This window comes from Marmota marmota, unplaced genomic scaffold, assembly GCF_001458135.2.
Source record: "Marmota marmota marmota unplaced genomic scaffold, marMar, whole genome shotgun sequence".
In the NCBI taxonomy this organism is placed as follows: Eukaryota; Metazoa; Chordata; class Mammalia; order Rodentia; family Sciuridae; genus Marmota; species Marmota marmota.
The window spans coordinates 3,364,427-3,391,775 of record NW_026000052.1 but is presented as its reverse complement, the minus strand read 5'-3'; the positions used below and the strand labels follow the sequence as shown (position 1 = coordinate 3,391,775).

Sequence of the window (27,349 nt, the reverse complement as noted above, 5' to 3'; positions counted from 1 at the left end):
TTCCTTCATTCCTTCCTTCCTTCCTTCCTTCCTTCCGTCCTTCCTTCCTTCCTTCCTTCCTCTCAAGGAAATGAAGAAACACGCTGTAGCCCCGGATGCAGGATTAAAAAGAAACACAACCAACTCCTTCTGGCAGGGGCCCGTGGCCTTCTTGAATCCAGAGAGGCCTGCTTGCTGGGGAAGGTTCTCCCCAGGTGCATTGCTGTCCCCTGCTCTGGCCTGGAGCCCATGATGTGTCCCTGAGCCTTGGAGCCCAGGGCCGGGGGAGCAATGGGGGAGGGAGACGGGGCCAGTGATCCAGGTTCCCCTTCTCCCTGGGCCTCAGTTCCCCTCTCCAGGCCAGGCTGGGTGGGCATGGGTGAAGTGAGAGACGCCTCGGGTGCAGTATTTGAGGTGGCACCTGCTCTCCTGCTTGCCTGAGTCGAGGGGCACCTGGAATGAGTGCCACCTTAAATGCTGCACCTGGTCCCCCTCTTCCTCCCCATCTGTCTCTCTCCTCCTGGCCCCATGACCTGCCCCTTCTAGAGCAGTGGGAGGTGGCCTGTGCCCTGGGGGAAGCCTCAGGCACTTTCTTAACAAGGCAAATTCCTGGGTCTCACCCCAGGGCCCAGGAACCTGATTCCCAGGGTGGCATTTGATAGCCCAGATTCAGGGCCACAGAGGAAAGAGGAAGAGGGTGGAGTGGGGCTCAGCCCCAACGTCCCCACGCGGAAGTAGACTTAGAAAGTGGTCGTGGGGACCAGGGGTGTGACCGAGTGGTAGAGCACTTGCCCAGCAGGCATGAGGCCCCGGATGTGACCCACAGAATCATTTTTAAAAAAAAAGAGAAAGAAAGTGGATGAGGCCCCAACAGGGAGTGAGTGGGGAGCGGGGCCCAGAGGCTCCCCAGCCCTGCTGCAGTGTCCCTCCGATGGGCTCCTTCCCGCTCCTCCTGAGCCTGTTTCCGCAGGACGCTTGGAGTGACCAGAAGGGGCGGGTCCACCTGGACAACCATCAGGACTACCAGCTGCTGCAGGCACAGGGCACCCCGGACGGCCTGGTCCTGCTCTTCAAGAGACCCTTTGCCACCTGTGACCCCAAGGACTACCTCATTGAGGTAGGGAGGCCCTAGCCCAGGAGGGTGTGGGCTGCAGGACCACACCTGCATCCCAGGATCGGGCTGCCAGGTCTCCTCCTGCGAAGTCTGGGGCCTGGGCTGTCATGCAGAAAGCCAGCCGGGTGGCCCCAGGCCCCGGGTAGGCCAAGGCCGTGTGGGAGGGTCCTGCTCTGCTGGCAGCTCCAGAACCCTCAAAGAAGTAGCTCTTTGGGGATATGTAGCCACATGCTTTCTGGACGGGGGTCTTCCCACAGAACTCTCGCAGGGACTAGATCTTGCACCGGGGCTTTCTCCCTGGCCCATCAATGTCAGTGGGATCTGGGAAAGGGCCAGGAAACCTGGCTTTCCAACCCGCCCTGTTGACAGCGTGCTGTGGACTCAGGCAGGCCCCTTTCTCCACCAGACCTCCATTTACCCATGTGTGAAAGAGAGGGGGACAGCGTGATCACATAAGACCTGAACGGGGCCAGGAGTCCAGGGCCAGGACACAGATCTCAAACACTGTGTGTTCCTTACATTGCTCCAAGAGCCCCCGTCAGATAAAGGCAGTCCCCCTTGCCCTGGAAGACAAGACCCTTTGACTTGCTGGTCCACTCTGATGTCCACCATCCTGTGAATCCTTCAGCATGGCGGGGAAGACGGCTGGCAGTTTGTGCCCAGGTCTTGATTTACAGAGGAGCCGCTAGTGCCATTGAGGGAGACGTTCCTGTGGTTCCTGGGGAGGGGGCCAGGACGGCGTGCTGGCTTGTGGGGAGCATCAGGCCTGGTAAAGGCAGAAGCAGGAGCCAGGAGAGGGCCAGGCAAGGGCAGGCTGGACCTGGCAGCAGCACAGGCTGCTTTAGTCGGCTGTTACACGCTGTGACCAGAAGACCTGATGAGAGACATTAGAGGGGGAGAAGGTTATTTGGGGTTCTTGGTTTTAGAGGTCTCAGTCCATAGGAAGCCAGCTCCTTTCCTTGGGGCTCAAGGTGAGGCAGGACATCATGGCAGAAGGATGTGGCAGGGGAAAGCAGGTAAGGACATGGCCACCAAGAAGCAGAGAGACAGAGGGAGAGAGAGACCCTCTCAAAAAGGACAAAACATAAACCCCAAAGGCACAGCCCCAGTGACCACCTCCTCCAGCCACGCTCTGTGGCCTACAGTCACCCAGTTATCCCCACCAGGGGACTAATGCGCTGGCTGGGTCGAGGCCCCACCGCCTGACCATCCCACCGCCGAGCTTCCTGAATTGTCTCCCACTTGAGCTTTTCGAGGACACCTTATATCTAAACCATAATAGTCCACCCTTGGCCCTCCAAAGCTCACGCTTGTCTCACAATGTAAAATGCATTTAGTCCACTTTCAAGAGTCCCCCCAGTCTTCAGAGTTTCAGCATTACCCCAAGTCTACGTCCCCGAGACCCAAGGCAGACTGTCAGCATGAGCCCCTGTAAAAACCCAAGGCAAGTTCCATGGAGCCAGTACTTAAAGGCACCCGGTGAACATTCCCATTCCACAAGGCAGAAACAGGGACATGGAAAGAGGGACAGCACAAAAGCAAGACCCAAACCAGCTGGCCAAAAGGTGCCTCAGCTCCACCTCCACACGTGGCCTGGGGCTCTTCTCCCCCAAGGGCGGGCTAGCCCCGCCTCCACGGCTTTGCTGGCTGCAGCCCACCTCCTCCCTGAGGGCCCCCTCTGCTGATCCCTGGGGCTTTTCTGGGCAGACGCCCACGTCACCTGGCAAACCTCTGCCTGTTGTCTTCTTTGCTTCTCTATTTGTCCCTTTGCACACATTAATTCCTCACAGGGACAAGTGAGTAGTTGTCCTCACCTCTGAAGGTGGATAGCACGTGGGTAGAAATCACACTGCATTTGATGCATGGTGCTGACAGGAGGTTCTGGGGTGGTCAGCTAGAGCCAGGCAGGGCCTCAAAGGTCCTATCGTCTGCAGAGCCCAGAGTGAAGCACGCCCCCTGGTGAGTGTGGCTGGGCAGGGACATGCCTCCCCTGTGGTGAGCAAGAGCCCACTCTGGGGGCTGAGTGGGCAACTGACTGGGCCCTGTCTGGGCTGCAGGATGGCACTGTCCACTTGGTATATGGGATCCTGGAGGAGCCGTTCCAGTCGCTGGAGGCCATCAACATCTCAAGCCTGCACACGGGGCTGCAGCGGGTGCAGCTCCTGAAGCCTGAGGTCCCCACCCCAGCGGTGCCCGCGGACACACGCACGATGGAGATCCGTGCCCCCGACGTCCTGATCCCCAGCGAGGAGACCACGTACTGGTGCTACATCACCGAGCTGCCACAGGGCTTCCCTCGGCACCACATTGTCATGGTAGGTGGGGTCCGGCCCGCTCTGCCCCGGGGCCAGGCCCCAGCAGTCCCTAGCCTGGAGGGTCGCGTCCTGCTAAGCAGACCTCCCAGTGCCTGGGCCTGGGGCCTGGGCTTCACCTCCGGTGGCAGTAGTCATCCTCTGGTCCCCTGTCACCGTCATCCCACTCCTCCCTGGGCCTCTGAGTGCCCAGGCTCCCTGCGGGAACAATAAACCAGGGTCTCGGGTCCTGCATCTGCCCTGGGTCGGGAACGGCCGTCCGGCTCTGTCTGTGCCAGGCCACCTCCTCACCCACGGCAGGGCAGCTTTGCTCAGAGCCCAGTTGCTCTACAAAGGACTCAGCACAGTGATGACCACAACAATCCACAGTGGACCGTGGGCCTGGTTGGGGTGGCCGGGACTTCCTCACAGCGGTGACAAACATCGTGTATGGCCCCTGGGGAAGAAATGCAGCCCGGAGAGGGGCATCCAGAGTCGCATGCCCGAGTGGCCGGGCTGTGTAGCAAGGCCTGGGGGCAGGCCCTACTCTGGGGACCCTGACTCCCCATGGAGCAGCATGGCCAGCGTCCTCGCCCAGACGTTGTCCTATACACGAGGACAAAGCTTTCCTGTCCCCCGTCAGGAGGCGGTCCCTGTGGTCCAGCTCTCTTCCTCCAGCTCCCTCCTCAGGCTCTGGACGAGGCTCTGGGAGCTGTCCCCTCCCTCACCTTCCACAGATGGGCAGGTGGGGGCCCGAAGAGGCCAGTGGGCGGGAGAGCGGGTGGGAGGTGTTGGGCTCCGGGGGCTCAGGGTGGCCTGTCCGTCTGCAGTACGAGCCCATCGTCACTGAGGGCAACGAGGCCCTGGTGCACCACATGGAGGTCTTCCAGTGCACGGCCACCTTCGAGAGCTTCCCCCACTTCAGCGGGCCCTGCGACTCCAAGATGAAGCCCCAGCGCCTCAGCTACTGCCGCCACGTGCTGGCCGCCTGGGCCCTGGGCGCGAAGGTGAGGGGCCCACGCCCAGCAGCCCGTCCTCCCCGGGCTGGGTCCTGCTCCCCGCACCTGGGCTTCCCCAGTGCTGCTGCCCCAAAGACCCCAAGAAGGGGGCTGTCGGGTGCTCCTGAGGCCACCGGGGCCTGAGCCCCAAGCAGCCCCCGGTGCCCATAAGAGGCCTGAGCCCTCGTTCCTCAGGGGCTGGGGCTTCCTCCGGCCCCGGGCACTTTTCCCTGCTCCGTGAACCTGGGAGCTGAGTTGCTTTCCCCTGGAGTTCGGGGTGTGGGCACAGCATGGCCCCAGGGTGGCTGGAGGCAAGTGGGGTCTGCCTTTGTCAGTCCAGAGCCTGGCGGGTCCCCGTGGGATGTCGATGGCAGCAGATGAGGGTCACCCTAATCTAGGGTCCGGCCACACCATGCCCCAGCTCAGACCCCAGCACCTCGGCCGGGCTGCCCCGCTGTGGGTCTTCCTCCTCCGTCTGACTGTCCCCCTACCCGCAGGCGTTCTACTACCCCGAGGAAGCTGGCCTTGCGTTTGGGGGCCCCGGGTCCTCCAGGTACCTCCGCCTCGAGGTCCACTACCACAACCCGCTGAAGATCCCAGGTAGGAGCGGAGGGCATCTGCAGGCCTGCTCTGCCCTCCTAGGAGCACTGGGGCTGGCCGTGCGTCCAGCCCAAAGTGTTTGCGGCATGAGCAGTGTGCTCAGAGAGGCACCCGCCCCAAGGCCCCCCAGCTGCGTGGCCTGTTGCCCCATGTGGCAGCCCTGCCCCGGGCCCTGTGCCCTCCAGATGGCACATCCCAGGTGCCAAGGCCGGGAGGTGTCTTCATCTCCACTGTGTAGATGAGGAAACCAAGGATTCTAGATGCAGGGACTAGGGGGCAGCGAGCAGGACCAGAGGACAAGAGGCCTAGTCCATGCCCCAGCCCTGGCCACACAGCCTCGAGGCCAGCCTGGTTCCCAGGCTGCCTCCGGACAGCGGGTCACTGGGTGCCAGGGTGGGGGCAGCCAGGCCGACACAGACCCTCTCCTTGCTCCACAGCAGAGCCAGAGGCTAGTTTGGGGTGTCAGCACTAGTCCAGCATTCAGGGGCAGCAGGACGGGGCCTGGGTGGAGGTTCCCTGGAAGTCCACCTTCTTGAGGTTAGAGGCAGCTCAGACCATCAGCTCCCCCATCCCTGACCACCACTGTTACTGAGGTCCTGCTGGTACCCACAGGCTATGGCCCTGGCCTCTCTAGAACAGGCTGGGCCAAGACAGGGCACCTGGCCATGGCAGGGTGACAGGACGTTCCAGGGTCAGCAGTGGTCCCTGCCAGAACCCTGTAATTGCCCCTGACCGCTGGGAGACACTGCCTCCAGGGCTGTCCCCAGGGCAGGGTCCTGGTCCCTGGGGGCCTTTCTGATTGTCCTTGTGTGCTTCTCAAAACACACGGAGGCAGAGCTGTCGAGGGTGTGAGCAGGCCGGGAGCTCCTGTCCACGTGCGCACACACCAGGGAGGGCCGACGGGGCTGGCTGGAAGGCTCCCCACTGCCTTTGGCAGGCAGGGGCTCCCAGCCTGGGGTTCTGCTCCTGGCCCAGAGGGCGGCATAGGTTTGGTAGCAGGACACAGTGGGGGCAGCTCAGTTGGTGCTGTTGAGCTTCTCAGCACCTCGACACTCAGAGGCCAAGTCCTCGTGGTCCCCCGGGTAGGTAGGCAGGGTGGGATCGCATCCTCCAACTTGTAGGGTGGACTTGAGAAGGGAGGAGGACCTGCCCTGGTCATCTTGCCAGGAAGTGACGGCGCGGGATTGAGGTCCTTTCCCAGCTCACGTCCTGGCCGAGGCTTCGGACAGCAGCCCGTGTTGTCCAGACTGGCCCGGAACCGTCTGGGTGGGACCACGCACCTCTGCCTCCTTCCTGCTTCACCCGCGGGGTGCGTGCCTAGGAGAAGCAGACGATGCGTTCAGTTCCGTCGGTGTTTGCGGAGGGCCCCATGTGCACGAGGGGCTGTTTCAGACTCGGAGAGGAACCTCAGGAAAGGAGGACACTCTCAAGGAGCTTCCAGAAGGAGATGAGACAGGCACACAGGCCCACGCAGCGGGGAGGCACAAGCCAAGTGTGAGGAAGCCCAAGAGGATGAGGTCCACGTGCGGGGGTGGCTTTATGGTGTCTAACACGGGCCTTGCTTTATGCGGAGAATCTCCTTACGGGAAGCAGCCAAGGGCTGCATTCCAGAGAGGGAAGGGTCTGTCATTGACAGGGAGACTGCTAAACAGAGCATGTCGGGAACACAGCTGGTCCAGCCTGGCTCAGAGCCGAGCTGGGGCAGAGGGTGGGATCTGCCTGATGGCCCTGTGCCTGAAGGTGGAGCAGCCAGAGTTGACCTCTAGGATGGGAATACCCTGGACACCATATCAGAAGCTGAGCAGATTTCCTTCTCCCTGTCGTGCCAGCATCATCCACCATATGTAGCTCCTTTCCCTCTCTCCGCTCTCTTTCTCTCTGAATGACACTTATTGTCATTTGTGCCAGTGAGGAACAGAAATACCCTGATGGATGAGGGCTGCGAGGCTGGGGGACGTCCGTGCACCCAGTGCTCCCAGCTGCCAGTGACGGGGGCTGCGCTCAGCCGATGCCGCCCGAGGCTCTCTTCCCAGCTGCACACGCAGGGCTCTCGGCCCCCACTGCGCTATCTGCGGCGTGCAAAGAGCAGACACGCGGCTCAGGCCTTAGCATGATACGGGATTTATTGCTCATTTAAAACCTGAAAGCAAATGGATTTTCAAAAACTCCTTAAGCATCAGGGAAGTCTGTCTCCTCCTGATTATCTGGTGGTATTTATGGATCCTTTGCCAACATAAGGATGTTCCTGTCACCCTGTAAATCTGGAGATGGGCTGCTTTTTCTATAAATATCAAAATCCCCAAATTATCTCATTATTTAATCCCCATCTGAATTTTAACCCACCCCCTCCCCCTTTGTGTTATTATCCTCTGATGAACTCGGGCACAGACGCAGGAGCCGTTTGAGTCTGGCTGGGGGCGGGCAGGAGGGAGGAAGAGACTGGAGGGTGGCCCCGGCTTCCCCAGGGAGCTGGGAGCAGGGACTGGTCCCCGACACCTGCCCTGCAGCCAGCCCGGGCTCTCTGGTCCCAGCCCCGCCAGGGCCTCCCATTCAGGATCCATCCTGTCTCCTCATGTGCACGTGGGGACAGTGACTCTGACCAGTGACAGGACAGTGAGGACAGTGCCTGGCCTGGGGAGACAGTGGCCCTGCACCCCTCTGTCCTGCTTTCTCCCACCCAGAAGTGCATCTGCACAGGGACCAGCAGAAGGCTGAGAGGAGAGGCCACTGCCTGCCCAGGGATGCCCACCAGGCTGAGGCTATCCATTGGCCTCTCCTGTGACTGGAACTTCCTACGTGGCTCATCACTGGATGCTCATTGAGAGTCGTGTCCTGTGACACAGAGCACCCCATCCACATCCCTTTCCCACACACCAAGGGGCACCAAGCCCTGGAGCCTCTCCTGCCCATCTCTGTTCCTACCAGTGTCCAGGGGCATGGTCTGGCCACCCACCCGTGCAGCCCCAGTACAAGGCCCTTCACTGACCGACTTGCCCAGCATGGCACCCTGGGAGGGGGTGAGGGCTGCTGCAGGACGTGTGGCTATGTGGCTGCTCCTGTGGATCTAGCATCCCAGACCCCTGCCCACCAGCCCCTTCCCAGGGAGTCCAGGGACTCGCCAAACCTCAGAGGACCCCCAGGTGCAGGCAAAGCAATCAGGAGACACAAGGTCTCCTTGGGAAGAGGTTCTGTGAGCCCTGTGGACCGAGTGAGGCTGGAGGCACATGCAGACTCACAGCAGCCCCGCCCCAGCCCAGGCTCCTGCTCAGGACCCCTCGGCCAGCCGTCACCCCGGAGGACAGTGACGTGGTCCACCAGCTTTGGTAGAAAGGACAGCTGTTTGCACATGGGTGTCCCATGTGTGCACTGAGACCCTGGGTCCACAGGAGTGGGAACAAAGGCTGGGCTCTTGGCAGGTCAGGCGGGGTCAGCAGGCGTGAGGTGTGGCTCTCCTAAGGGCAGCTGGGGTCCTAAGCGCAATTTGTGTCCAGGGCTGCTGAGGGGCCTCTGCCAACCGTGTCCCCCTTCTCTTAGGCCGGCGCGACTCCTCGGGCATCCGGCTCTACTACACAGCCACGCTGCGGCGCTTTGACGCAGGGATCATGGAGCTGGGCCTAGTGTACACACCCGTGATGGCCATCCCCCCACAGGAGACCGCCTTCGTCCTGACCGGCTACTGCACGGACAAGTGCACCCAGCTGGTGAGTGGGGCCAGCAGGGTGGCCAGGGTGGGCGGCCGGGTACCGAGGTTCCCAGATCCCAAGGGTGTTTGGTGCATCTGCATCTGCCTCCCCAGCACTGATGGGGCTCTGCCCAAGCACCCAGGTGCCCGCATGCCCAGCTTCCATGACCTGCACTTTAAAGTGCACTTTCCTTCCATGAGGAGGCCCCCACACACTCACCACCAGGAACGCAGGTGATGTCCCCAAGGACAAGCTCTCTGCACCCCTCCCGGGATGCCCTCACCGCTCCTCGTGCCCTCCGGGGCTTTCTCTTACATGTTGACTCACACCTTCAGAGGTCACGGGAATGTACAGTCTTGTTTCACATTTAAAAAACATCGATTCCAGTGGCTCAGGAGGCTAAGGCAGGAGGATCACAAGTTCAAAGCCAGCCTCAGCAATTTAGCAAGTCTCTAAGCAACTTGGCAAGAGCCTGTCTCAAAATACAGAATAAAAAGGGCTGGGATGTGGCTCGGTGGTTCAGCGCCCCCTGGGTGGTTCAATCCCCAGCACCAAAAAGAGAGGAAAAAACATAACACCGCGTTGAGAAGTTGACAGTAGTTTATAGATTGCTGGGTGAATTGAGTCCTGGGACTCGCCTTCAGCCTCTGGGTAACACCCCCGGCCCCCCAGTGGGAGGCTTCTCTAGGAACCTGACCAGAGCGGGGCTGGGAGGCGGCAGGGCACCCAGCATGCCCCGGGCTCTGCGGGCACAGGGCACAGGCTGCAGTGAGTGCAGCAGCCCCGAGGCCCGGCTCAGGCTCCCTCGCCTGCCTTCCTGGGCCGGGCTGGGCTGGGCCGGGCCCGTGTCCCACCCACAGAGAAGCTGCAGGGACATTTCCTGTGTGTGGGGAAACGTGGGTCAGAGGTCGAGACTCGACCTGCCCTCAGAACACATCTCCAAAGGGCCGCAGAAAGCCCCTCCCCAGGCTTTGGCCCACGTGGAAGGAGATGCCCCGACCGACATGTTGTCCATCTCTTGAATGTCTTCCGGCCACCTGGGAGGCGGACACGGCCGTGCCGCTCAGGGTCCCTCCGGGCCTCCCAGGGCTGGGCCTCCTTGGGCCTGTGCCCACTGTTCTTCTTTCCTGGAGTCTGGGCTCCCAGGCTTGGCCCGGCTTCTCCCACGGGCCTGGCCTCTTGCCACCGCTGTTTCCGGGGGCTTTTGGATAACGGGGTGCCACTTCACAGTCTGTTGTAAACATTGGACTCTGCTTCCCAGTGAGTGGCAGGTAAATGTCCTGGTGCCCATTTCACAATGGGGGAGACCGAGCCTGCGGAGGCCATGTCCCCAGCAGCCCCAGGGTGAGGTGGGAGGCAGGTCTGGGTGACTCCAGGGCTGTGCCTCTGGGCAGCAGCAGCTTCGAAGTGGGGGTCACAATGGTTTCCTGCCCTGCCTCGCATACTGTCTTCCACCCCCAAGGTCCCCGTTGGGGATATTCCTTTCCCTGTCTGTAGAAGGCTCTTTGGCCTCGGGCTGGCCTCACCTCCTCAGGGTTGGGCAAAAGTGACCGCAGCCCTGCCTACTGTGGGGAGCTGAGGTCCCTTGGACCCCTCTTACCTGGAGACCACCCATCCAGCCTCAGGAATGCAGACCAGCCTTCTACTAGAGTGTCCAGGTGGAAGTGACCCAGCTCTTTTTGAAAAATCACATCTATGTGGATGGCTTCCTGAAGGTGACGCTCTCGGAGTGTCTTGTCCCTCCGGGGCCACGTGCCCGGCTGTCAGAGCCTGTGGTCTAGACACCTGTAGTCAGGCAGAAAAGCCGAGAGGTACCCTGTTGGGACGCCATCCCCAGGAAGCACGCTCCTTCCTGCACCTGCACAGACCGGCACCTCTAGCCAGTGGACAGTGTCAGGAGGCCAAAGGGTCCCCGACGGGCCCTGAGGGTCCCCAGTGCTCACAGCACTGCAAAGCACACAAGTCTCACTGATCGAAGGGCAGGGCCAGTGGCCAGTGGCAGCAAGACAGGAGACCAACCCGACCAGAGGAAGAGCCAGACGGAAGCCGAGAGCATGTCCTGACCGCTCCTCCCGCCCGCAGGCCCTACCTTCCTCGGGGGTCCACATCTTCGCCTCTCAACTCCACACGCATCTGACCGGGAGGAAGGTGGTCACCGTGTTGGTCCGGGACGGCCGGGAGACAGAGATTGTGAACAGGGACAATCACTACAGCCCTCACTTCCAGGTAGGGGGGAGGGGTCACGCCTCCTTCCGTTTCCGCTGAGGGGCGCTATGCTGGGGCATCTTCCCCAGCCCCTTGGTGTCGGTCTGGGGAGGGCCTGCCACATGCCACCAGGACCAGGGAGGGACACATCCTGGACAGCTGCCTTCTGGCCCCAGCCTCACCCGCTGACCAGAGCCCACACTTAGCCAAGCCTGGCAGCCCTGGGGAGGCCAGATCAGAGCCGACTCCCAGGGGGAAGTTAATGGAGGAGGGCCAGAGCCCTCTGACGCCCCCTTTTCCCCCATGCCAGGAGATCCGCATGTTGAAGAAGGTCGTGTCTGTCCATCAGGTGAGTGCCCGGGCAGGCTGGTCGGAGTGGGGGGTGTTTTCCCTGGAGGAGGGAGACAGACGGTGATGGGGAAGGGAAATCCACAGGGCAGGGCAGAGCGCCATGGGTAGCATGGGACCTGGGCCACCTCAGGTGGGACACATGGTGCTGCATAGAGGGCATCAGAAAGGAACACTGAGGGCATCAGAGGGGTGGGTGTCCTCCAGCCTGGTCAGCAGAACTCCAAGTCCATAGCTTTCAGGCAGAGGTGAGAGTATTGAGGTAGGACGGCTGGTAGCACCCAAGGCAAACCCTGTCCAGGTGGGGACTCGGGCTGTGAGGTGACCAGCCAACCTGCACGACCCTGGGCCAGGCCCTAACCACAGCCAGGCCCTAACCACACCCCCGAGGGCTGGCATCCACAGGGACACTCAGATTGCGCTCCTGTGTACAGGGCTTCCTCGTGGTGGGCAAGTGGCACACTGACTCTCACAGGGGTGGGCCACAGGTGGACCCAGCGCCTGCCCCCGGTTGGCGGTGCTGACCCATCACTGGCTTGTTCCAGGGAGACGTGCTCATCACTTCTTGCACATACAACACAGAGGACAGGAAGCTGGCCACCGTGGTAAGTCCCCCACCCCCAGCTGCCTTCCTGGAGCACAGGGGGGGGGGGCGCGCCTGCTTCCTGACACTGCCCCTGGCCGAGTCCCACCTCCTCCAGAGGGAGCGGGTCCCTCCCTCTCTCCTTCCATCAACCACCATTCTCAGTCTGGTCCCAGGCCGTGGCGTTGGCAGCCCCAGGCAGTGTGTTAGCTGGGCAAACCTCAGCCGCGCCAGCCCCTTTGAGTGGGGAATGTGGTGGTGGCGCCAGCTCTGCCCAACAGAGGCCGTGTTGGCACCTGTGTGCCCGGCACTGGGCTGGGTGTGGGAGGAGCCAGGAGGCCCTGTGGGGCCGAGTCCACCGGGGCACCAAACCACTGGCCCTAAGTGACAAGCAGCATCATAGTAGAAACAGAAAAGCAGAGAGTGGCCCGGGAGCTAGGGCCACGGAAACCTCACCACCAAAGCGGCACCACACGGAGACCAGAGAAGGTGGAGGTGGCAAGGTGGAGAGGGTGGTGGCAGCCTCCGGGGGCAGGCTGTGTGCAGGAAGGCCCAGGGGACGGAGACGGGTGGAGGGCGTTGGCCGGGGAGGGTAGAAGCACGGATGGGCATCAGTGGGCACGGGTGACTGGGACTGCAGGGATGTGAAGGACTCATTCTGGCGGGGTTGTGGGCAGCCCGAGGAGGGGGAGCAGCTGATGGGAAGGACCGCCTCAAGGACAGGTGAGACGGTGGCGAGAACATGGTCTCCGCTGGGCAGGCGGGGCAGTGGGTCTAGCCGGCTGGCTTGACATGGCAGCAGGCAGGACTCATCCGTGAGTTCCGAGGTTCAGGGGACCAGACCTGGGTGGCATCCCACCCGGCACCTGAGCCCTCGACTCTGCCCCCACCCTGATGCAGCAGCGCACGGTCAGTCCATCTCTGTGACTAGGTCACGGCTGTCTTTGATGGCATCACGGAGCTGTAATCCACCGCCACACCATTCGCTCACGTAGGTCCCTGATCCAGTGACCTTGGTACAGCCCCCGACACCCCCAGCCATGCCCACAGCCAATGTTAGAGGCCCTCACCACCCCAGAAGAAACTCACCCTGAGCTGTCACCCTGCAGGCCCTGCCCAGCCCGGCTACTCTGCTTGCCTTCTGCCTCTGGAGTGGCCAATCTGGGCAGTTCTCGTAACTGGCCTAGGACCGTGTGGCCTCTGGGCCTGGCCTCCTGCTCTGGGCAGTTTCCAGTTCTGTCCATGTTGCAGGGCATTGGGATCCAACAGAGCTCAGCTTGCCCATGCTCTGCTCCCACGAGGTGGCACGTCACCGTGATGTGTCCGTCAGTGGGTGGCCTTGTCCTCTCCACCCCTACTTAGCAGGAGTCTCTGCTCCGTCCTGGGAGCCACAGAGGCCCAGAGCGGGAAGACGCTGGCCCAGGGTCTCGGGCTGAGGTCTGCTGGGTCTAACCCGGGCCCTGAGGTTGTGCTGCTCCTGCCTCCCTGCTCCCTCTGGATCTGGGGACAACTCCTCTGGGTTCAGGGCCACAGCTCGGAGGCCAGGGAGCTTTGCAGGCACCCACCGAGGCTTGGAGGTAGCCGACTGCTCTGGGGCAGGGCTCCAACACATCCCACCTGCTGGGCTTCACGAGGCCCGGCCCTAACGGGGCAGGCTGTCCTGTGCCAGGCAGCCTCACACCATGTGTCTCTAGGCAGGAGCTCCTTGTGCACTGGACAGTGAGCGTCCAGAGGCAGAGCCATGCAGGTGAGGGCTGGGCAGCTGGAGGCCAGGAGAGGCTTCTGGCCACTGTCAGAGCCAAGCTGTGGGAGTGACCGATGGCCAGTGGCTGTTGGCGGTGGAAGGGTGCTCCTTACTTGCTGCCCTTGCTAGAAGCCCCAGGGACAGCTCCTGGCCACCATCCTGCTGCCATGGACTTTGAAGCCAGCCCAGGGCTGCCCCTCGTCCTCCCCGAGATCCGCTACCTACAGCCATGGACGGGCATAACAGCAGCCCTGTCCCCGGCCCTGTCCCCTCATCAGGGCACCATCACCACTAGTGTGGGTTTACTGATGCTTGTTGGGCTTGTTGGTCGCCTGCTCCTGCCAAGGAAGGGAGCCTGTGGGGCGGGACTCTGTCCCCTGCTCCATGGGGTGGGGGTGCGCTGCCCGACACTGTGCTGCCAGCAGGCGCAGATGCGGGCACAGTGTGCATGGGAAACTGCTGGGGACCACGGGCAGGGTGACGGCCAGGCTGACGGGTCTCCTTGGCCTTGCAGGGCGGCTTTGGGATCCTGGAGGAGATGTGCGTCAACTACGTGCACTACTACCCCCAGACCCAGCTGGAGCTGTGCAAGAGCGCCGTGGACCCCGGCTTCCTGCAGAAGTACTTCCACCTGGTGAACAGGCGAGTGTCCTGACTCTGCCCCGGGGACCGTGGCGGGACCCAGGCTGGTTCTTGGAGCAGGGTGGCACTCAGGAGGTGCCAGTGACAGTGACAGAATCACTAGTCAGTCCCCTGGCTGCGACCAGCTAGTGCAGGCCAGGGACAAGCCCACTGCCAGCGTGGAGGGGCCAGGACACTGGGCTGGGGAGCAGGTGGCACGGGGCCACCAGCGGGCCTCACCTGCATCCTGCGGGCTCCCTGTCATCTCCCGCACTGTCCCCGCCAGGTTCAACAGCGAGGACGTCTGCACCTGCCCCCAGGCCACCGTCCCGCAGCAGTTTGCCTCGGTGCCCTGGAACTCCTTCAGCCGCGACGTGCTGAGGGCGCTCTACGCCTTCGCGCCCATCTCCATGCACTGCAACAGGTCCTCGGCCGTCCGCTTCCAGGTAGCCCTGGCCTCTCCACCTCCAAGGCCCGCCAGCACCCGCCACTGCCCACACCATGCGCCCAGGTCTCCCCAGGCCCGAGGAGGGCCCCAGCGGGCGAGGGGCCCGCACCCCAAACAGCTGACTTGAAGCACTCGCGGGAGGGATGGAGAAAACCACCAGGGGACAGGCCAGACGGACGGACAGCAGGGAGCAGAGGCCCCTGGGAGACAGCCGGTGTGGGGTGTGAGCGGGCACCAGCAGCTTCCCACGAGCCTGAAAATACAGCACTGGGGGCGGGGGCAGCAGACACCCCAGTCTGCAGCCCAAGCAGGCTCCTCCGCCTACAGGGATCCAACAGCACTTAATTCGTGCCCAGCCGAGCAGCCTGCGGCCAAGCTGCTGGCCGGGAGGCCAGGGCCATGCTGAGCTGGGCGCCGGGACATCTGGGAAGCTGGCCTCTCCTGGGGTGCTGGGGAGCTGGATTAACTTCTAGATCACACAATCCAGCACCCCGGGCAGGGCTGGCCAGCAGGGCGGGAGAAAACGCTCTGACGCGGCCTCTCCTCCTTCGGAACAAGGCCTGGACCTCAGAGCCCGCATGGGGCTGGAGCGCTGCGTTAGGGTGGGGATGACGTGGGGGTCTGGGGGCTCCTAGGCTCCCAAAGGGGCGTGGGGGGGAGCATTCAACCCAGGTGGGCACCCCAAGGGCAGCTTAGAGGAATGGGAGTCCAGTCTAGGTCGAGAGGAGTGTGCGGGTAAGACAGGAGGCTGCTGGGCACCTGCCCGCCTGAGCCTCAGCCTGCTCTGTGCCTTCCTTGCAGGGGGAATGGGACCTGCAGCCACTGCCTAAGATTGTCTCCACCCTGGAAGAGCCCACCCCGCACTGCCCCACCCGTGGGACCCAGAGCCCCGCTGGCCCCACGGTGGTCAACATTGGCCGTGGCAAAGCTTGAAAGGGAGCCTCCAACCCTCCTCCCTGTGTCCCAGTGGCCCACCCAGCCCTGTCCATCCGCATGCTTGAAGCCCCCAGTGCAGTGCTGAGTGCCAGGTGAAGGGGTTGGACCAAGCCCCTGCCTGAGACCTGGGCCACACCAGCCTCCTCCCCCAGACCCCTGCATGGCCCGGAGGCTCCCTGTTGACCTGCCCTGGACTGGGTAGACACAGCTGTGTCCACCCCTGCTGACCCAGTCAGGATGAGCCCCGCGGGGGCCTTGCCTGGGGTCCACAAGTCCTGCTGCCTCCTGGGACAGCCAGGCTCCCCTGCGACCCACGGCCCCGCCCTGCTGGTCCCGCTGGCGGCTGGCGTCCCTGTGTACAGTGACAGCTCTACTAAACATGGCCCTGCAGAGCGGCTCCTGTGTCCCGGTGGGCGGCTCCCCTGCCAAGGGGCAGGACGGGCCATCAGCTAGTTAGAGGCTTGCGCGGGGAAATTGCTCCGCTGTGGAGTAAACAGATATTTTCGCCCACCTAAAGGGGAGGCCCAAGAACTGCCTCCTCCCCCTGAAGGGAGACGGCGCAGGCAGGCGGGCATCCTGGCGCTGGCTCCCTGGGGAAAAGGAGCCGTGAGCGCGGCAGAACCAGAACTGCCAAAGAACTGCCTCCCCCTCAGGGAGACCTGGGCCGGCCTGGCACCTGTGTGACCCTCCGTCTCCTCGTCTGTCAAATGGAAGGAAGGCGTGCCAGCTGAGGGAGAGGGTGTTAACAGTTACCACTGGCTGGGTGGGGACGCTGTGCCAGGGCTGCCACGCTGTTGGAGCCAAGCCTTTTCCCTGGGGCGAGGGGGAGCCGGGCCCTGTGGGGGTCAGTGTCCACTGCTCTGGGCAGCTCCCTGTCTGAGGTCAAGCTCAACTCCTTGAAGGTCCCTGGAGAGAGTGACAGATGCTGCTCTGTCCAGTCAGTCAGTCCAGCAAGACGCTGCGGCGGGGGCAGGGTGGGGGACAGGGCGGGCGAAGGACGGCGGGGCCTTCCACAGACAGCAGCCGGTGGCGGCCAGCCTTCCGCAGGGCACTCCGTTACAGGGAGTCACGCACCCAGACGCTCTGTACCGCGGGGATAAACCACGGCTCCTGGCGGCCATAACTCGTGGGGAGAAACTGCTGCCTAATGCCAGGCCCCGACAGCACCCAGAGAGCCAGCTCCGCCGCTGTCCGGGCCACTTCGTCTCACAGCCGGGTGACAGGTGGGGCACCTCCCCGCGGGGGCTGGCCCTCCCTCTGGTCCTGCCTGGTGGCTGCCCCCCAAACACCAGACAGCCCAGAGCTGCTGTGACACTCGGGGCCACAGGGCCACCTGGCCCTCCAAGTCCCAAGAGCACTGTGGCCCCCACACTGCCTCCCTCACGGGGCAGCAGAGAAGGGCCAGAGCCAGCTTGACCCCACGTCCCCAGAGGACTGCAGCCAGATCCACCCGGTCCTAGAGCTTCCGACCCCTCAGACACCAGCAGACGCACAGTCCCCGCCTCCCGACCTCCTGCCGGAGCAGCCTGGGGCAGCACAGGGCCAGGGCCAGGCGGCCCAGGCCAGGCCAGGAGCTGCTGCCCCCCAGGCGGCTCGGAAACCAGGTGCAGAGACCTGGATCCAGGCGCCCAAGTCCCGCAGGGGAGCGTGGGCCCGGGAGGGAGCCGGCTCCATGCCAGTGGAGCAGACTGCGTGGGGACAGGGCGCCTGTGTCTCGGCCCCACGTCCACTTCCTTATTCATGAACCAGGAGCCCCGGGGGCCGCGTGGGGGCTAAACACAGGACCTGAAAGCTCTGTCACCATGGGTGGGGACTGCTGTGGCCGGGTCCCTCCCACAGGCTCCAAGCCAGAGCTCTCGAGGCTCACCCCCTCCTGAATCATCAGGTGACGGAAAGGCCCAGCTCTGTGTCCAGCAGCCCAGCTTCCCGTTTTTACCTCCGCTGTGTGGCCCTGGGTCACTTGCTTTCCCTCTCTGGGTTGGGTGTCCCCTTGGAGGAGAGGGTGCCTCCTGGGAACCAGCCTGCTAGGGTCACACAGTGCCCCTGCTGGGAGGTGCCAGCGTCCTGGGGTGCTGTGGACACAAGCCAGGCCGGTGTTGAGAGGCCCAGTGGTGAGCACGGGGTGTCCCCGGACTGCAGCCGGGGCAGGGTGCCTGCCTGAGCAGGTCCGGGTGTCCCCGGGGGTGCTGTCTGGTAGCCCCCGCCTGGTGTGGCTACCTCGGCTTCATTTCCTGTTGATTAAATGGTCGAGACTGGGCACTCAGATTCTTCCTCGGGCTCCCACGGGTCAGGACTCAGTAGCTACTCGTGGCCCTCGGCTGCTGCCCTGGGCAGAGGATGGTCCACAGGATGCAGGAGGTCCCTGCCCCCGGGCAAGGTCCCAGCACACCCCGTCACATTTCAGCCACTGTGACCCTGAAATGGCTCCCAGGCTCCCAGGTGCCTGTGCAGATGGGCCGTCCCGACTCCTGAGCCCCCCACAACAGGCCCCCGTCCCTGGCTGCCCCCCAGCAGCTGAGTGGGCGGATCTGAGCCTCTGGGCGCTGGGCACCCACCTCTGCCTGTCCCACAGGCCCAGCTGGGTGGGGCCGGTCCCCACACAGGAGGACAGCTGGGTTTCCCCTGGACATGAGCCCTGGCCTCTCCCTCACCTGTACCCTGAATGCCGCACATCCACCTGCGCCCTCCGGCTGCCCCCCACGGCAGGGAGCCCACTGTCCAGGCCAGGACCTCCCCCTTCCTGGAGGATCCCAGAGGGGACTCGGGACATTTGGCAGAAGGTTCTAGACTAGAAGCCCGACTCCTTCCTGTCTCTGGACGTCAGAGGGGCTGGCCTTGGCCCACGACCCCCAGAAGTGCCCCAAGCTCGTTTTGCTCCTAAAGGAGGATCCCCCAGCCCCGAGGCCGTGGGTGGACCCTGGGCCCAGGACTCTCACGGTCCTCGAGCAGCCACGCTGCCCCCTCAGGCCCACTAGCCTGGGTCTCATTTCCCTTGGGCTAACTCTCCTCCCCACAGCCTGAAATAAGGGTAAAGTGCCCGCATTCAGGCACTGGGTGCTGTCTCCCAGCGGGAGACAGATGGTGAGAAAAGGGGTACAGCACACACCACACCAGGAGTGGGAGATGGGGTGCCTGGAGCATTCTAATAGAGCCATCAGGGACTGCCTTGTTGAGAAGGTGACCTTTTGTCAAAACCCTGAAGAAGCTGAGGGGTGAGGCCCATGGTGTCTCAGGGAAGAGCCATGCAAAGGTCCTGAGGTCAGGGGATCCTGGTGTGTTGAGGGGTGTGAGTCCAGAAAGGCTGACAGCACACAGGGTGGTACATGGAGGAGGGAGAGGTCAACAAGGCCACGGAGCCACGCAATCACCAGGGTAAAGTGTGGTGATGTGAAGGTGAAGATAGGCTCAGATGAGGATGCATTTGGAATGCAGAGCCCGTGAGATTTTCTAGCAGACTCTAGAATGAGAGAGAAGGTGAGGACGAGGGCCACCTCATGCAGAATTCCCACAGGGACAGGCCCCAGATATCCACTGGCGGCCAGAGGCCTGAGGTCTCCTTTCACCCTGCCTGGCGAGGCCTGTGCCTGTTGGGTTCTGACACCTTCTGTCCCCCTCCTGGTCAGAAGTCCACGCTCTGCCCTGGCTTTTCTCCTGCCCCTTTGTGCACTGACACCTGTGGGAAGCCCAGGGCGCTCCCACTCCTGGGGGCACTGGGTGCGTAGTGAGCTGCAGAGGGCCAACCACTCAAGACTCAGGACTGAGGAAGAGAGCCGAGGGCCACAGGCTGGCCGTGTCCAGGGCCCCCTGCATGGCCTCAGAGCCCCCAGGAACCCTGTGGTCTTGGAAGGACACCGGCTGCTCTTCTTGGCCTGACGGCAGCCGGGTACAAGGGGGCGCCCCTGGCTGCGGTCAGTTCCTGCTGCCACCCAGGCCCCGACATCTGCTGCGTCCTGTGTCCAGGTGACGACCTTGGTCCCTGCACTCACAAGCAGACGGGGCCTTGCAGGAGAGGGGGGTCTTGCGTGGCCCTGGCTGCTGCATGTTGGGCCTCCTGCTCACTGCTGGCTGACCTGAGCCGTTTAGCTGCCTCCAGTCCAACGGGCACAGGGGAGGACCCGTGGCTGTGCTGGGCAGGCTCTGTGGCCTCTGTGCATCACCCTGTGGGTGGAGTGATAGGATCACCAGGCCCAGCCAGGCAGGATGGTGCTTCTGTAGGCAGGGTTATTTCTCCAGGCAGGAGCCCCCTGGGGGTGTCCCCAAGTTGAGACAGAGAGGGTGGCCCACCTGCACTATTCTGCACAGCCCAGAGGCATGAGACCACACCCAGGTCATACAGCAGGTCAGCCCCAGGACCTTTGCACACAACAGGCTCACTGTCCAACACAGTCACAATCTCTCCTTTGCCAGATGCTCTCACTGCCGCTGTGTCAGCAGCGTGGAGGAGGTAGCCCTGTGCCCACCCTGCCTCTGAGGAGTCTGGGATGCAATGGGAGGGAGGAAGGTGGAAGTGACCCATGCACCCTGCTGCCAAGGTTTCTGTCCTGACAGGGGAGTCGGGCACCTCAATCCTGCCAATGGCCTGTCCCTCTTGGACACAGGGAGCTGGACTGGAGCCAGACTGGAGCTGGCGGGAGGGTGGAATAGGAAGAAGGCCTGTCGCCCGTGGTGGCCAAGGAGCCTCCCAGCCCCAGGGACTGCTGGACCCCTGGGTGGGCCAAGGGAGGGTGCAGAGACCTCTGTGCCTCCCTCCACGGCCACCCCTTCTGGTCCCCAGAGCTCAGGCACCTGTAGAACAAGAGTCCAGAAATTCCTTGCCAATGGGCTCACCACAGCGAGGGTCCCGGTGCTCAGATCCCCGGAGAGTCTTTAAAGGGTAGTTATGACATGAGGCGTCTCTGGGTTAGAGCTAAGGAGGGCTGCGCACGGGGGCGAAGCCTGGGAGCCCACTCTAGGGGCGTGGGTCCTGGCAGTTCACCTGGGGTGGCACTCAGGGGCCCTGGCACTCAGGGGCCCTGGCACTGCAGGGGCCCTTCAGAAGATGGAGCAGGTGAGCTGGGGAAGAGGTTCGTGATGGCCGCCCTCAGGCGGCCACCCAGCACCCTTGCAGAGGCCAGGGTCCCCTGTGTTAGGAGGAGGCACAACAGCGGGAGGCCCAGGAAAGCGTTTCCCGCTGCAGCCCCGGGCAGACGAGCTGGCCTGGACCTGCTCCGACCTCCCTCATCCTGGGCCCTCTCCCAAGGACAGGCCGAGAGATGGATGTGGTCATAGGCCCAACTCAGAGGTCCCGGCCAAACCGCAGGCCCCGGGAAGCAGGCCGAGCCACCTGGGCAGCCGCCTCTCCCTTTCCTCTGGCTCCTGGGATCCTCGCTCATCCAGGAGGCCGCAGGTGCTCCTTCCTCCCGGCTCGTGTGAGAGCCAGAGGCCCACCGTGCTCTCCAGCCCACGGCCCCTCCCCAGACTCAGGGGACCAAACGGGCTTTTCAGAGGCCACAGCCCACAAGTCTTCTGTGGCTTCAGTTTTATGTGCCTGGCCATCTCGGCTCAGTGTGAGTGTCCAAAGGCACAGGTGCTGCCCAGGATGACCCACCCCGTGCTCTGTGCTGCCTCTGGGGGTCAGGGGACAGCCCTGCAATGCCCTGAGCACCGCCCCCCACAACCACAGGCACCCCCAAGGACGGCATGGGCACCACGGGGGGGGGCCTGCTGGGCCAGGCCTGGACCCTCCGCACAACAGGCCTGCCGCGAGGAGGAGGGAGGGGACCAGGCGCCCACCCTGCAGGAAGGTGGGTCACTCCTGACACCCAGCAGGCGTGGAGGGGCTCCTAGGGGGAGGGGGAGGGGAGGGGCCCCAGCCCACGGCATGGTGTGGGGCTGGGCTCGGGCCGGGCCCCTCCCGGGTGGGTGAGCAGGAAGACCGAGGAACGGCCGGGTCCACAGCAGGGACCAGGGGGCCCTGGAGGCCAGGATTCCGGCAGCTGTCACGCGGCGTGGACCTGCCGTGACGGCTGGGCAGCCAAGGTGGCACTTCTGCATGGGCCACGGGGAGCTGATGTGAGACCACGTGTCACAGGCCCCACGTGTCACAGGCCACCCAGGTCTCGGGCCGGGGACTCTCAGCAGCTCCCACCTGCCTAACACCCCTCTTGTCCCTGATCTGAGAGGCCACATCCTGCGCGATGGCCTTGGCCTCAGGACCAGCACCTACCTCTCGGCCGCTCCTCTCTGCCCTGGTCCCCCACCCTGCAACCAAGTGCTCTGGCCAGGCTACTGGGGTCAGGTGAGCCAGCTGGCCTCCTGGGCCTGCGTGGGCTCTCCTCCTTTGACTCTGCATCTCCCAAGGCTGAAGAATCAATGGTCCCCGAGCCCAGGTCCCGGGAGGGTGGTGGGAAGACGCCCATCTGGGGCAGTGAGCACAGGACAGGCACTTGGTCTCTCTCCACGCCTGGTTTGGGGTTTTATCAGGCCGGGGCTGAGGGTGGGGAAGGTCCATGTCTGGCTGGGGCCCAGGGTCCTGGGACGCAGGAAGCAGTAGATGGCGCAGCAGGGCGGCTGGTGCTGGCCCCTGGGCGGCCCCTCAGTAGATCCCCCTCACCCTCTTGTTGTCGGGGTCGAAGGGAGACTTCAGGTGGACCTGGGCAGCATAGGTGATCCCCATCCTCTCCAGGGCGTAGTCCCCACTCTTGACAAAGTCCAGTGAGACCTAGGAGCAAGGCACAAGGATCTCCGCGTTACTGGGGGGCAGGGTTTCCTCCTCGCCGGAGGGTCGGGGGTCCCTGGCCAACCCACTCCTGTCCAAAGTCTCCCCTCTGAGCCCAGGTACTGCCCCAGAGCAGGTAAGTCACGCCCCGCGAGCCCCAAGTCCCACGTGAGCACCTGGGGTCCAGCAAAGCCCAGGTCTGGCAGCCAGTAATCCTGTCCCAAAGGACAGCACACCTCCCCCGCTCCCCAAGTAATTCCAGATCCCTGGGGACATGATGGCTTCCCGGTGCAGCAGGGCAAGAGGCTGGCAGCCAGCTTGGGCAGTCCCGAGGGGCAGGGACGGAGCAGCTTTGTTGCCCTGGTGTGCCGGGGGGCGCTTGGCCACCAGCTCCGGGAGACTGCATCCACCTCCCCGGGGCGAGCGTTCTGGGTTGCCCTGATCGCGGGGGCAGGGCGCCAGCCCTGCTGCTCCAATGACACCCAGTGTTCAGGGCCGCTTGTCTGACTGCGGGTGACCTTCACTGGGCCACACTCATCCCAAACCCATCCCTGGCCCAGCTGGAATTCAGGGCCGGTGCTGCTGTTCTTTGAAAGGACAGGCAGGGGCACCTCCACCCCACCCAGCCCCAGCAGGGACAGTGACCTCTGCTCGGCTCCCAGGCTCCCGTCTCCCCATGTCCAAGAAGGCCCTGGACCCCAGACATCATTGCCAATGGTGCCACCATGTCACAGGAGGGCTTATTAAACCCCATAGAGTGGCATTCCACACAACTGTCCCCTGAGGAGGATGGGCCTGTCCCCATGCTGTAGATGAAATGACTAAGAGAAACTGCTCATCCCAGGTCACAGGCAACTGAGGGGCAGAGCCCAGAGGGTGGCGATGAGGAGCCCGTGTCCTGGGCCTCCTGCTCCCCAGGCCCACCTCGCCTGAGCAGCCATCACCTCTTCCCAGGGGCTCACGCCAGCCTGGCTCCTCCCCGTTCAGTGGGGACCACAACCTGGTTTCTCTGCAAGTGTCAGGGGCTCAGGTGACGGCTAGAGCCATCTGGAGCCTCTGGGCTGGGCAGGGCAGGGCGGTCGCACTCTGGAGAGGGCAGACCTGCTCCCAGTGATGCTCGTGGAAAGGCAGGACCCTCCTCACTGGCACCCCCATGCCCCAGGCTGGAAAGATGGGAAGAGGAGGCAGAGGTGGCCCCTTCTTCCTGGGGAGGCTGGGGAACTTCCTTTCCCGCCATCCAGGGAAGCCCTGGTACTTGGCCCAGAGACCAACTCCCTGGACAACTCCTGGACCTTGCCTAGAGTCTGGGCTTGCGTGATGGACGTAGGGCCGACTGGGTCAGGGAGTGCCTGGGTGAGGAGGCAGGGCCAGGGGACGGGACTCACCGGCCCACCACTAGGATTCTGGATATAGCCGTAGGCGATGGTCTTGTCCACGGTGAACCCGAAGTCAGCCCTCCGGACGTGGCCCACCACTTGCCCATTTCTCCAGATGGCCTCCAGGCCAAACATGGGCACTTTTCTGGAAGAAGCAATAGGGACGGCTGGGACCCTAGGCCCCTGGTGCACATACGTCCCCTGGCCTAGGGGAGAGTGGGAAGCTGGACTGTGCCCAGGGCAGTGATGTCCCAGCCAGCCGGGCGCTGGCCTGGCACGTCTGGGCACCTGCTGCCAGGGACCATGGGGAAGACCAGAGACGCCCCGCCAGGGCTCCACTCGTGTCTCCAGGGCAAGCCCCACATAATGGGAAAAGGCTCTACCTGGGACCTTCTCCTCTGAACAGCCGAGCGCCCACAGGGCAGCCCGCACCACCAACGGGGCCTCCTCTATCACACAAGAGCTCACGCGAGATTCTCGAAAACTCAAAATGCAAGACACACACACACACACACAAAAGTGTAAACTAAAATCACAGAGATGCCAGCACCCGGGTGCCGGGGAGCCCCTGTGCCCATCTGCAGGCTGCTCCCTGGGTTGTCACCACAGAGGCTGTGCCGAAGGGAGCAGTCAGGGCAGTTTGGGAGCTCCTGGGACCGCAGCCTGGGGCCACGCAGCACTTGGCCCCACCGCCAAACAGATGTGGGGAGAAGGACGAGACCTGGGAACTCCCTCTCCCCCTTTGGCCTGGCCTCAGCCTGAGCATGGACTCGCCCAGGGCCCCGTGCAAAGCAGCAGGGTCCTTCGCCCCTCGGAGCCCAGAGCTGCAGCCTGGGGCAGGACCCTGGGGGGAGCAGTCGTCAGCCGAGGCTGATCCTGGAGCCAGACACCAGGCCTGAGCTTCTGAGGGTCAGAGGGCTCGGGAGACCAGCCTAGCTGCAAGGACCCCCAGCCACAGTGGAGCAGCTCCCGCGGTGACAAGCCATCCCTGGAAGAGGCACAGTGATAAGAGCCAGGGAGGGGCCCGGAGGACAGGCCAGCTCTGTGGCTGGCTGTCGGCCCACGTCAGAGAAGGCAGAAGCTGCGCCTTCCTGGAGACTGGGCCACGCGGGTCCCTGAGGGTGCCTGGGAGACCCGCTGGCACCAACCCTGTGCCAGGACAACAGGTGAGAGCCAGGCTCCCAGATCCGGCTCTGCCGGGAATCTGTGGAGAAGCTGGCCGGCTCCCAGCACTGGTCCTAGAGCTGCCCCTCGGCAGGCAGGGCAAGGGCCGGGTCCCCCAGCCAGGTCACTCCTTCCACCTCTGCCAGAGTCCCTGTCACCAGCATCCTGTGGTCCTCACATGTGAGTTGGGGTGGTGGTCATCCCATCACGGGCCTCAGGGAGGTTTAACCCCAACAGGAGGGAGGTGGCCCCAGGTGACCAAGAGATGGCTCCAGGGCAGGGCTCGGGGCTGGGCTTCACCACTTCAGGGGAGCCGTGGCCTGGCAGGGCCCTTCTGCTCTAGCCGCTGACCCACCCCGCCCTGCCTGGCCCTGGAGGCGTCTGAGTCGCCTAGACTGGCCTGGTTTGCCCTGGTGTGGGACTTGACCAGAGTGTCCCCAGGCCTGGGCTCCTGTGTGATGGGTGGCCGGGGAGAGGGTGGCCACGCGTGGGCAGTGGCATGCCAGGTGCTTTGAGGCAACAGGAAGTGCCCGCCTCTTGGGCTCAGCAGCGCCTGGCCAGGCCAGGGTACTCACTCCTCCACCGTGAGGGACACCAGGCGCCGGCGCAGGCCCGCCTCGCGCTGTTTCTCCAAGGCCTCGCGACCCAGGAAGGGCACGCAGGACTTGAGCTTGCAGGTGAAGGCCAAGCCGGCCTCCAGAGGACTGTCGTCTGACCTCAGGTCCGCGTGCCAGTGCCGGTAGCCTGTGGGGGGACCACTGGTCAGGTCCTGCCAAGATGAGGGACAGGCCCCCAGCCCATTCCCCACCCTGAGAGAGCTGCTTAGGGACGTGGGCAGCAGCCCCAGGACGGGCGGCGGGGACATCCTCAACCCCAGAAGGTCCTCCCTTGACACTCGGGCATGAGTTCCAGGAGCAGATGGACCCCAGGGGCACTCGGAGCCCTGCACCATCAGGCGGGGGCACTGGGGTGGCATTTAAAGAGGGCTGGGGTGGCCCCTCCTGCTCTGACTCTACCTCTCCCGGGGCTGAGCTGCAGCGTGGTGGTGGAGCGGCGCAGAGCCTGCCCAAGGCCCAAGTCCAGCCCCACTGCCCGTTGCAAGCCTCTCAGGGAAACCACTGTGCTGAATCGGCTCCCACCTGGCCCTGCTTCCTCACCCTGGCACGTGCAGGCGTTGGGCGTCCTAACACCCTCTCCAGGGCCCGGAACCAGAGGCCAGTGCGTGGGCAGCGAGGAGGGTTGGGGAAATGGGTGGTAACCAGGAAAAAGAGGCGATCGTGGCGGGGAGGGAGGGGCAGCCGTGTCCCTAGCTCCATGCCTCCGTGGCCAGCAGGCTGCGCAAACCCTGCACTCACCCTTCTCGATGCTCAGGGAGTCGATGGCTCGGTACCCGGCGTTGACCAGGCCATGCTTGGCCCCCGCGGTCATCACTGCCCGGTACACAGGCACACAGGATGCCCTGGGGATGTGCAGCTCCCAGCCCAGCTCCCCCACGAAGGACAGCCGCATGGCCCGGACCTGGGGAGACAGACACGGCTCAGACACAGACGTCAGGCCTGCAAGGCCCAGGCCACCGTGTTGGCGATGGCACCAATATGGTCAGCTGGCCCTGGGCTCAGCAGGATTGCCACCAGGAAAGCAGTCTTCCAAGGAGGGTCCTTACGAGCTGCTCTGGGAATCTTGAGGCGATAGAGGGGCCCCCTGCGGGAGCAGCAGAACATATGTCCCCCGTCCCAGGCCTCAGATCTTCTAAGTGACTGTGCTAGTTTCCCAAGGGTCAAATGACCACAGACGAGGTGGCTTAAAGCAAGAGAAACAGACTCTCTCTTAGTTCAGAGCCAAAAATCAAAGCGTGGCAGGGCTGCTCCCCCTGACTCCAAACCCCCTAACTCCTGGTGGCTTGTGCGGTCCTCGGCTGTGACCAAGATCAGCCCCTGCCTTCACACGCGCTCACCTTGCCTGTCTCCTCTACTGTCTTTTGAGGACACTGGCCATTGGATTTAGGACCCATCCTCGTCCTGAGTAATCTCATCCCAGGATCCTCTCTTAGCTGCATCTGCAAAGGCCCTGTTTCTCAATAAAGCTGTATCGCAGTTCGAGCAGGCAGGACGGGGACGCCTTTCAGTCCCCTCCATAACCTGGGCAAGCCTCCCTGCTCCTGTGGCCTCCGTTTCCTTGTCTCCAGAGTGGTCAGCAGCTCTGGCTCTCACGTCTTAGGCTTTAACGGGTCCCGAGACTTGTCCATGAGGCCGTTGGTTGGAAGCCATGGTACAGCGTGTGCATCATGAGCTGCCCTTGGGGACAGAGGGATCCAAGGGGGGTGGCCGAGTGCCGTGTCCATCATTCCAGAAGCCAACTGCCCGCCAGTGTGATCAGCCTGGGCCAAGTATGGGGTCTGAAGACAGATGTGGCCTCTGCCCCTGGACCCAGGTGTCGGAGGATTGACCATAGCTTCTGGGCGGGCAAAATCCTGGAGCCACGGAGCCTGCCTGGGGGCCCCGGGCTGGACAATGGAGCTGACAAGTGGCCCTTGCCGGCCAAGGGCGGGCTGGCGTGGAGGCA

The 27,349-nt window shown here is 63.4% G+C and overlaps 2 protein-coding genes and 1 long non-coding RNA gene across 3 annotated transcripts in view; 1 reads left to right on the top strand and 2 right to left on the bottom strand.

The window, feature by feature from the left end:
• The window catches only part of Dbh (dopamine beta-hydroxylase), a 17,044-nt gene extending 1,104 nt beyond the window's left edge, over positions 1–15,940 (top strand). The window contains exons 2-12 of the mRNA XM_015505681.2: positions 950–1,096; positions 3,151–3,408; positions 4,215–4,391; positions 4,880–4,982; positions 8,517–8,683; positions 10,748–10,891; positions 11,181–11,219; positions 11,764–11,823; positions 14,060–14,187; positions 14,453–14,612; positions 15,416–15,940. Coding sequence (XP_015361167.2) covers positions 950–1,096; positions 3,151–3,408; positions 4,215–4,391; positions 4,880–4,982; positions 8,517–8,683; positions 10,748–10,891; positions 11,181–11,219; positions 11,764–11,823; positions 14,060–14,187; positions 14,453–14,612; positions 15,416–15,547 — 1,515 coding nt within the window. The 3' untranslated portion in view covers positions 15,548–15,940. The remainder of the gene's footprint in view (positions 1–949; positions 1,097–3,150; positions 3,409–4,214; positions 4,392–4,879; positions 4,983–8,516; positions 8,684–10,747; positions 10,892–11,180; positions 11,220–11,763; positions 11,824–14,059; positions 14,188–14,452; positions 14,613–15,415) is intronic.
• Positions 9,248–10,895, bottom strand: LOC107159146. The gene is made up of 2 exons (XR_001505704.2): positions 10,755–10,895; positions 9,248–10,450 (listed from the first exon to the last, which is right to left on the bottom strand). It is a non-coding gene; the product is annotated as an uncharacterized LOC107159146 (long non-coding RNA).
• A 6,035-nt stretch (positions 15,941–21,975) lies between the features above and the next one.
• The window catches only part of Sardh (sarcosine dehydrogenase), a 49,000-nt gene continuing 43,626 nt past the window's right edge, over positions 21,976–27,349 (bottom strand). Inside the window, exons 21-24 of the mRNA XM_048813426.1 lie at positions 26,143–26,305; positions 25,363–25,531; positions 23,633–23,768; positions 21,976–22,250 (exon numbers count right to left, since the gene is read on the bottom strand). Of these exons, the coding sequence (XP_048669383.1) occupies positions 22,125–22,250; positions 23,633–23,768; positions 25,363–25,531; positions 26,143–26,305 (594 nt within the window). The 3' untranslated portion in view covers positions 21,976–22,124. The remainder of the gene's footprint in view (positions 22,251–23,632; positions 23,769–25,362; positions 25,532–26,142; positions 26,306–27,349) is intronic.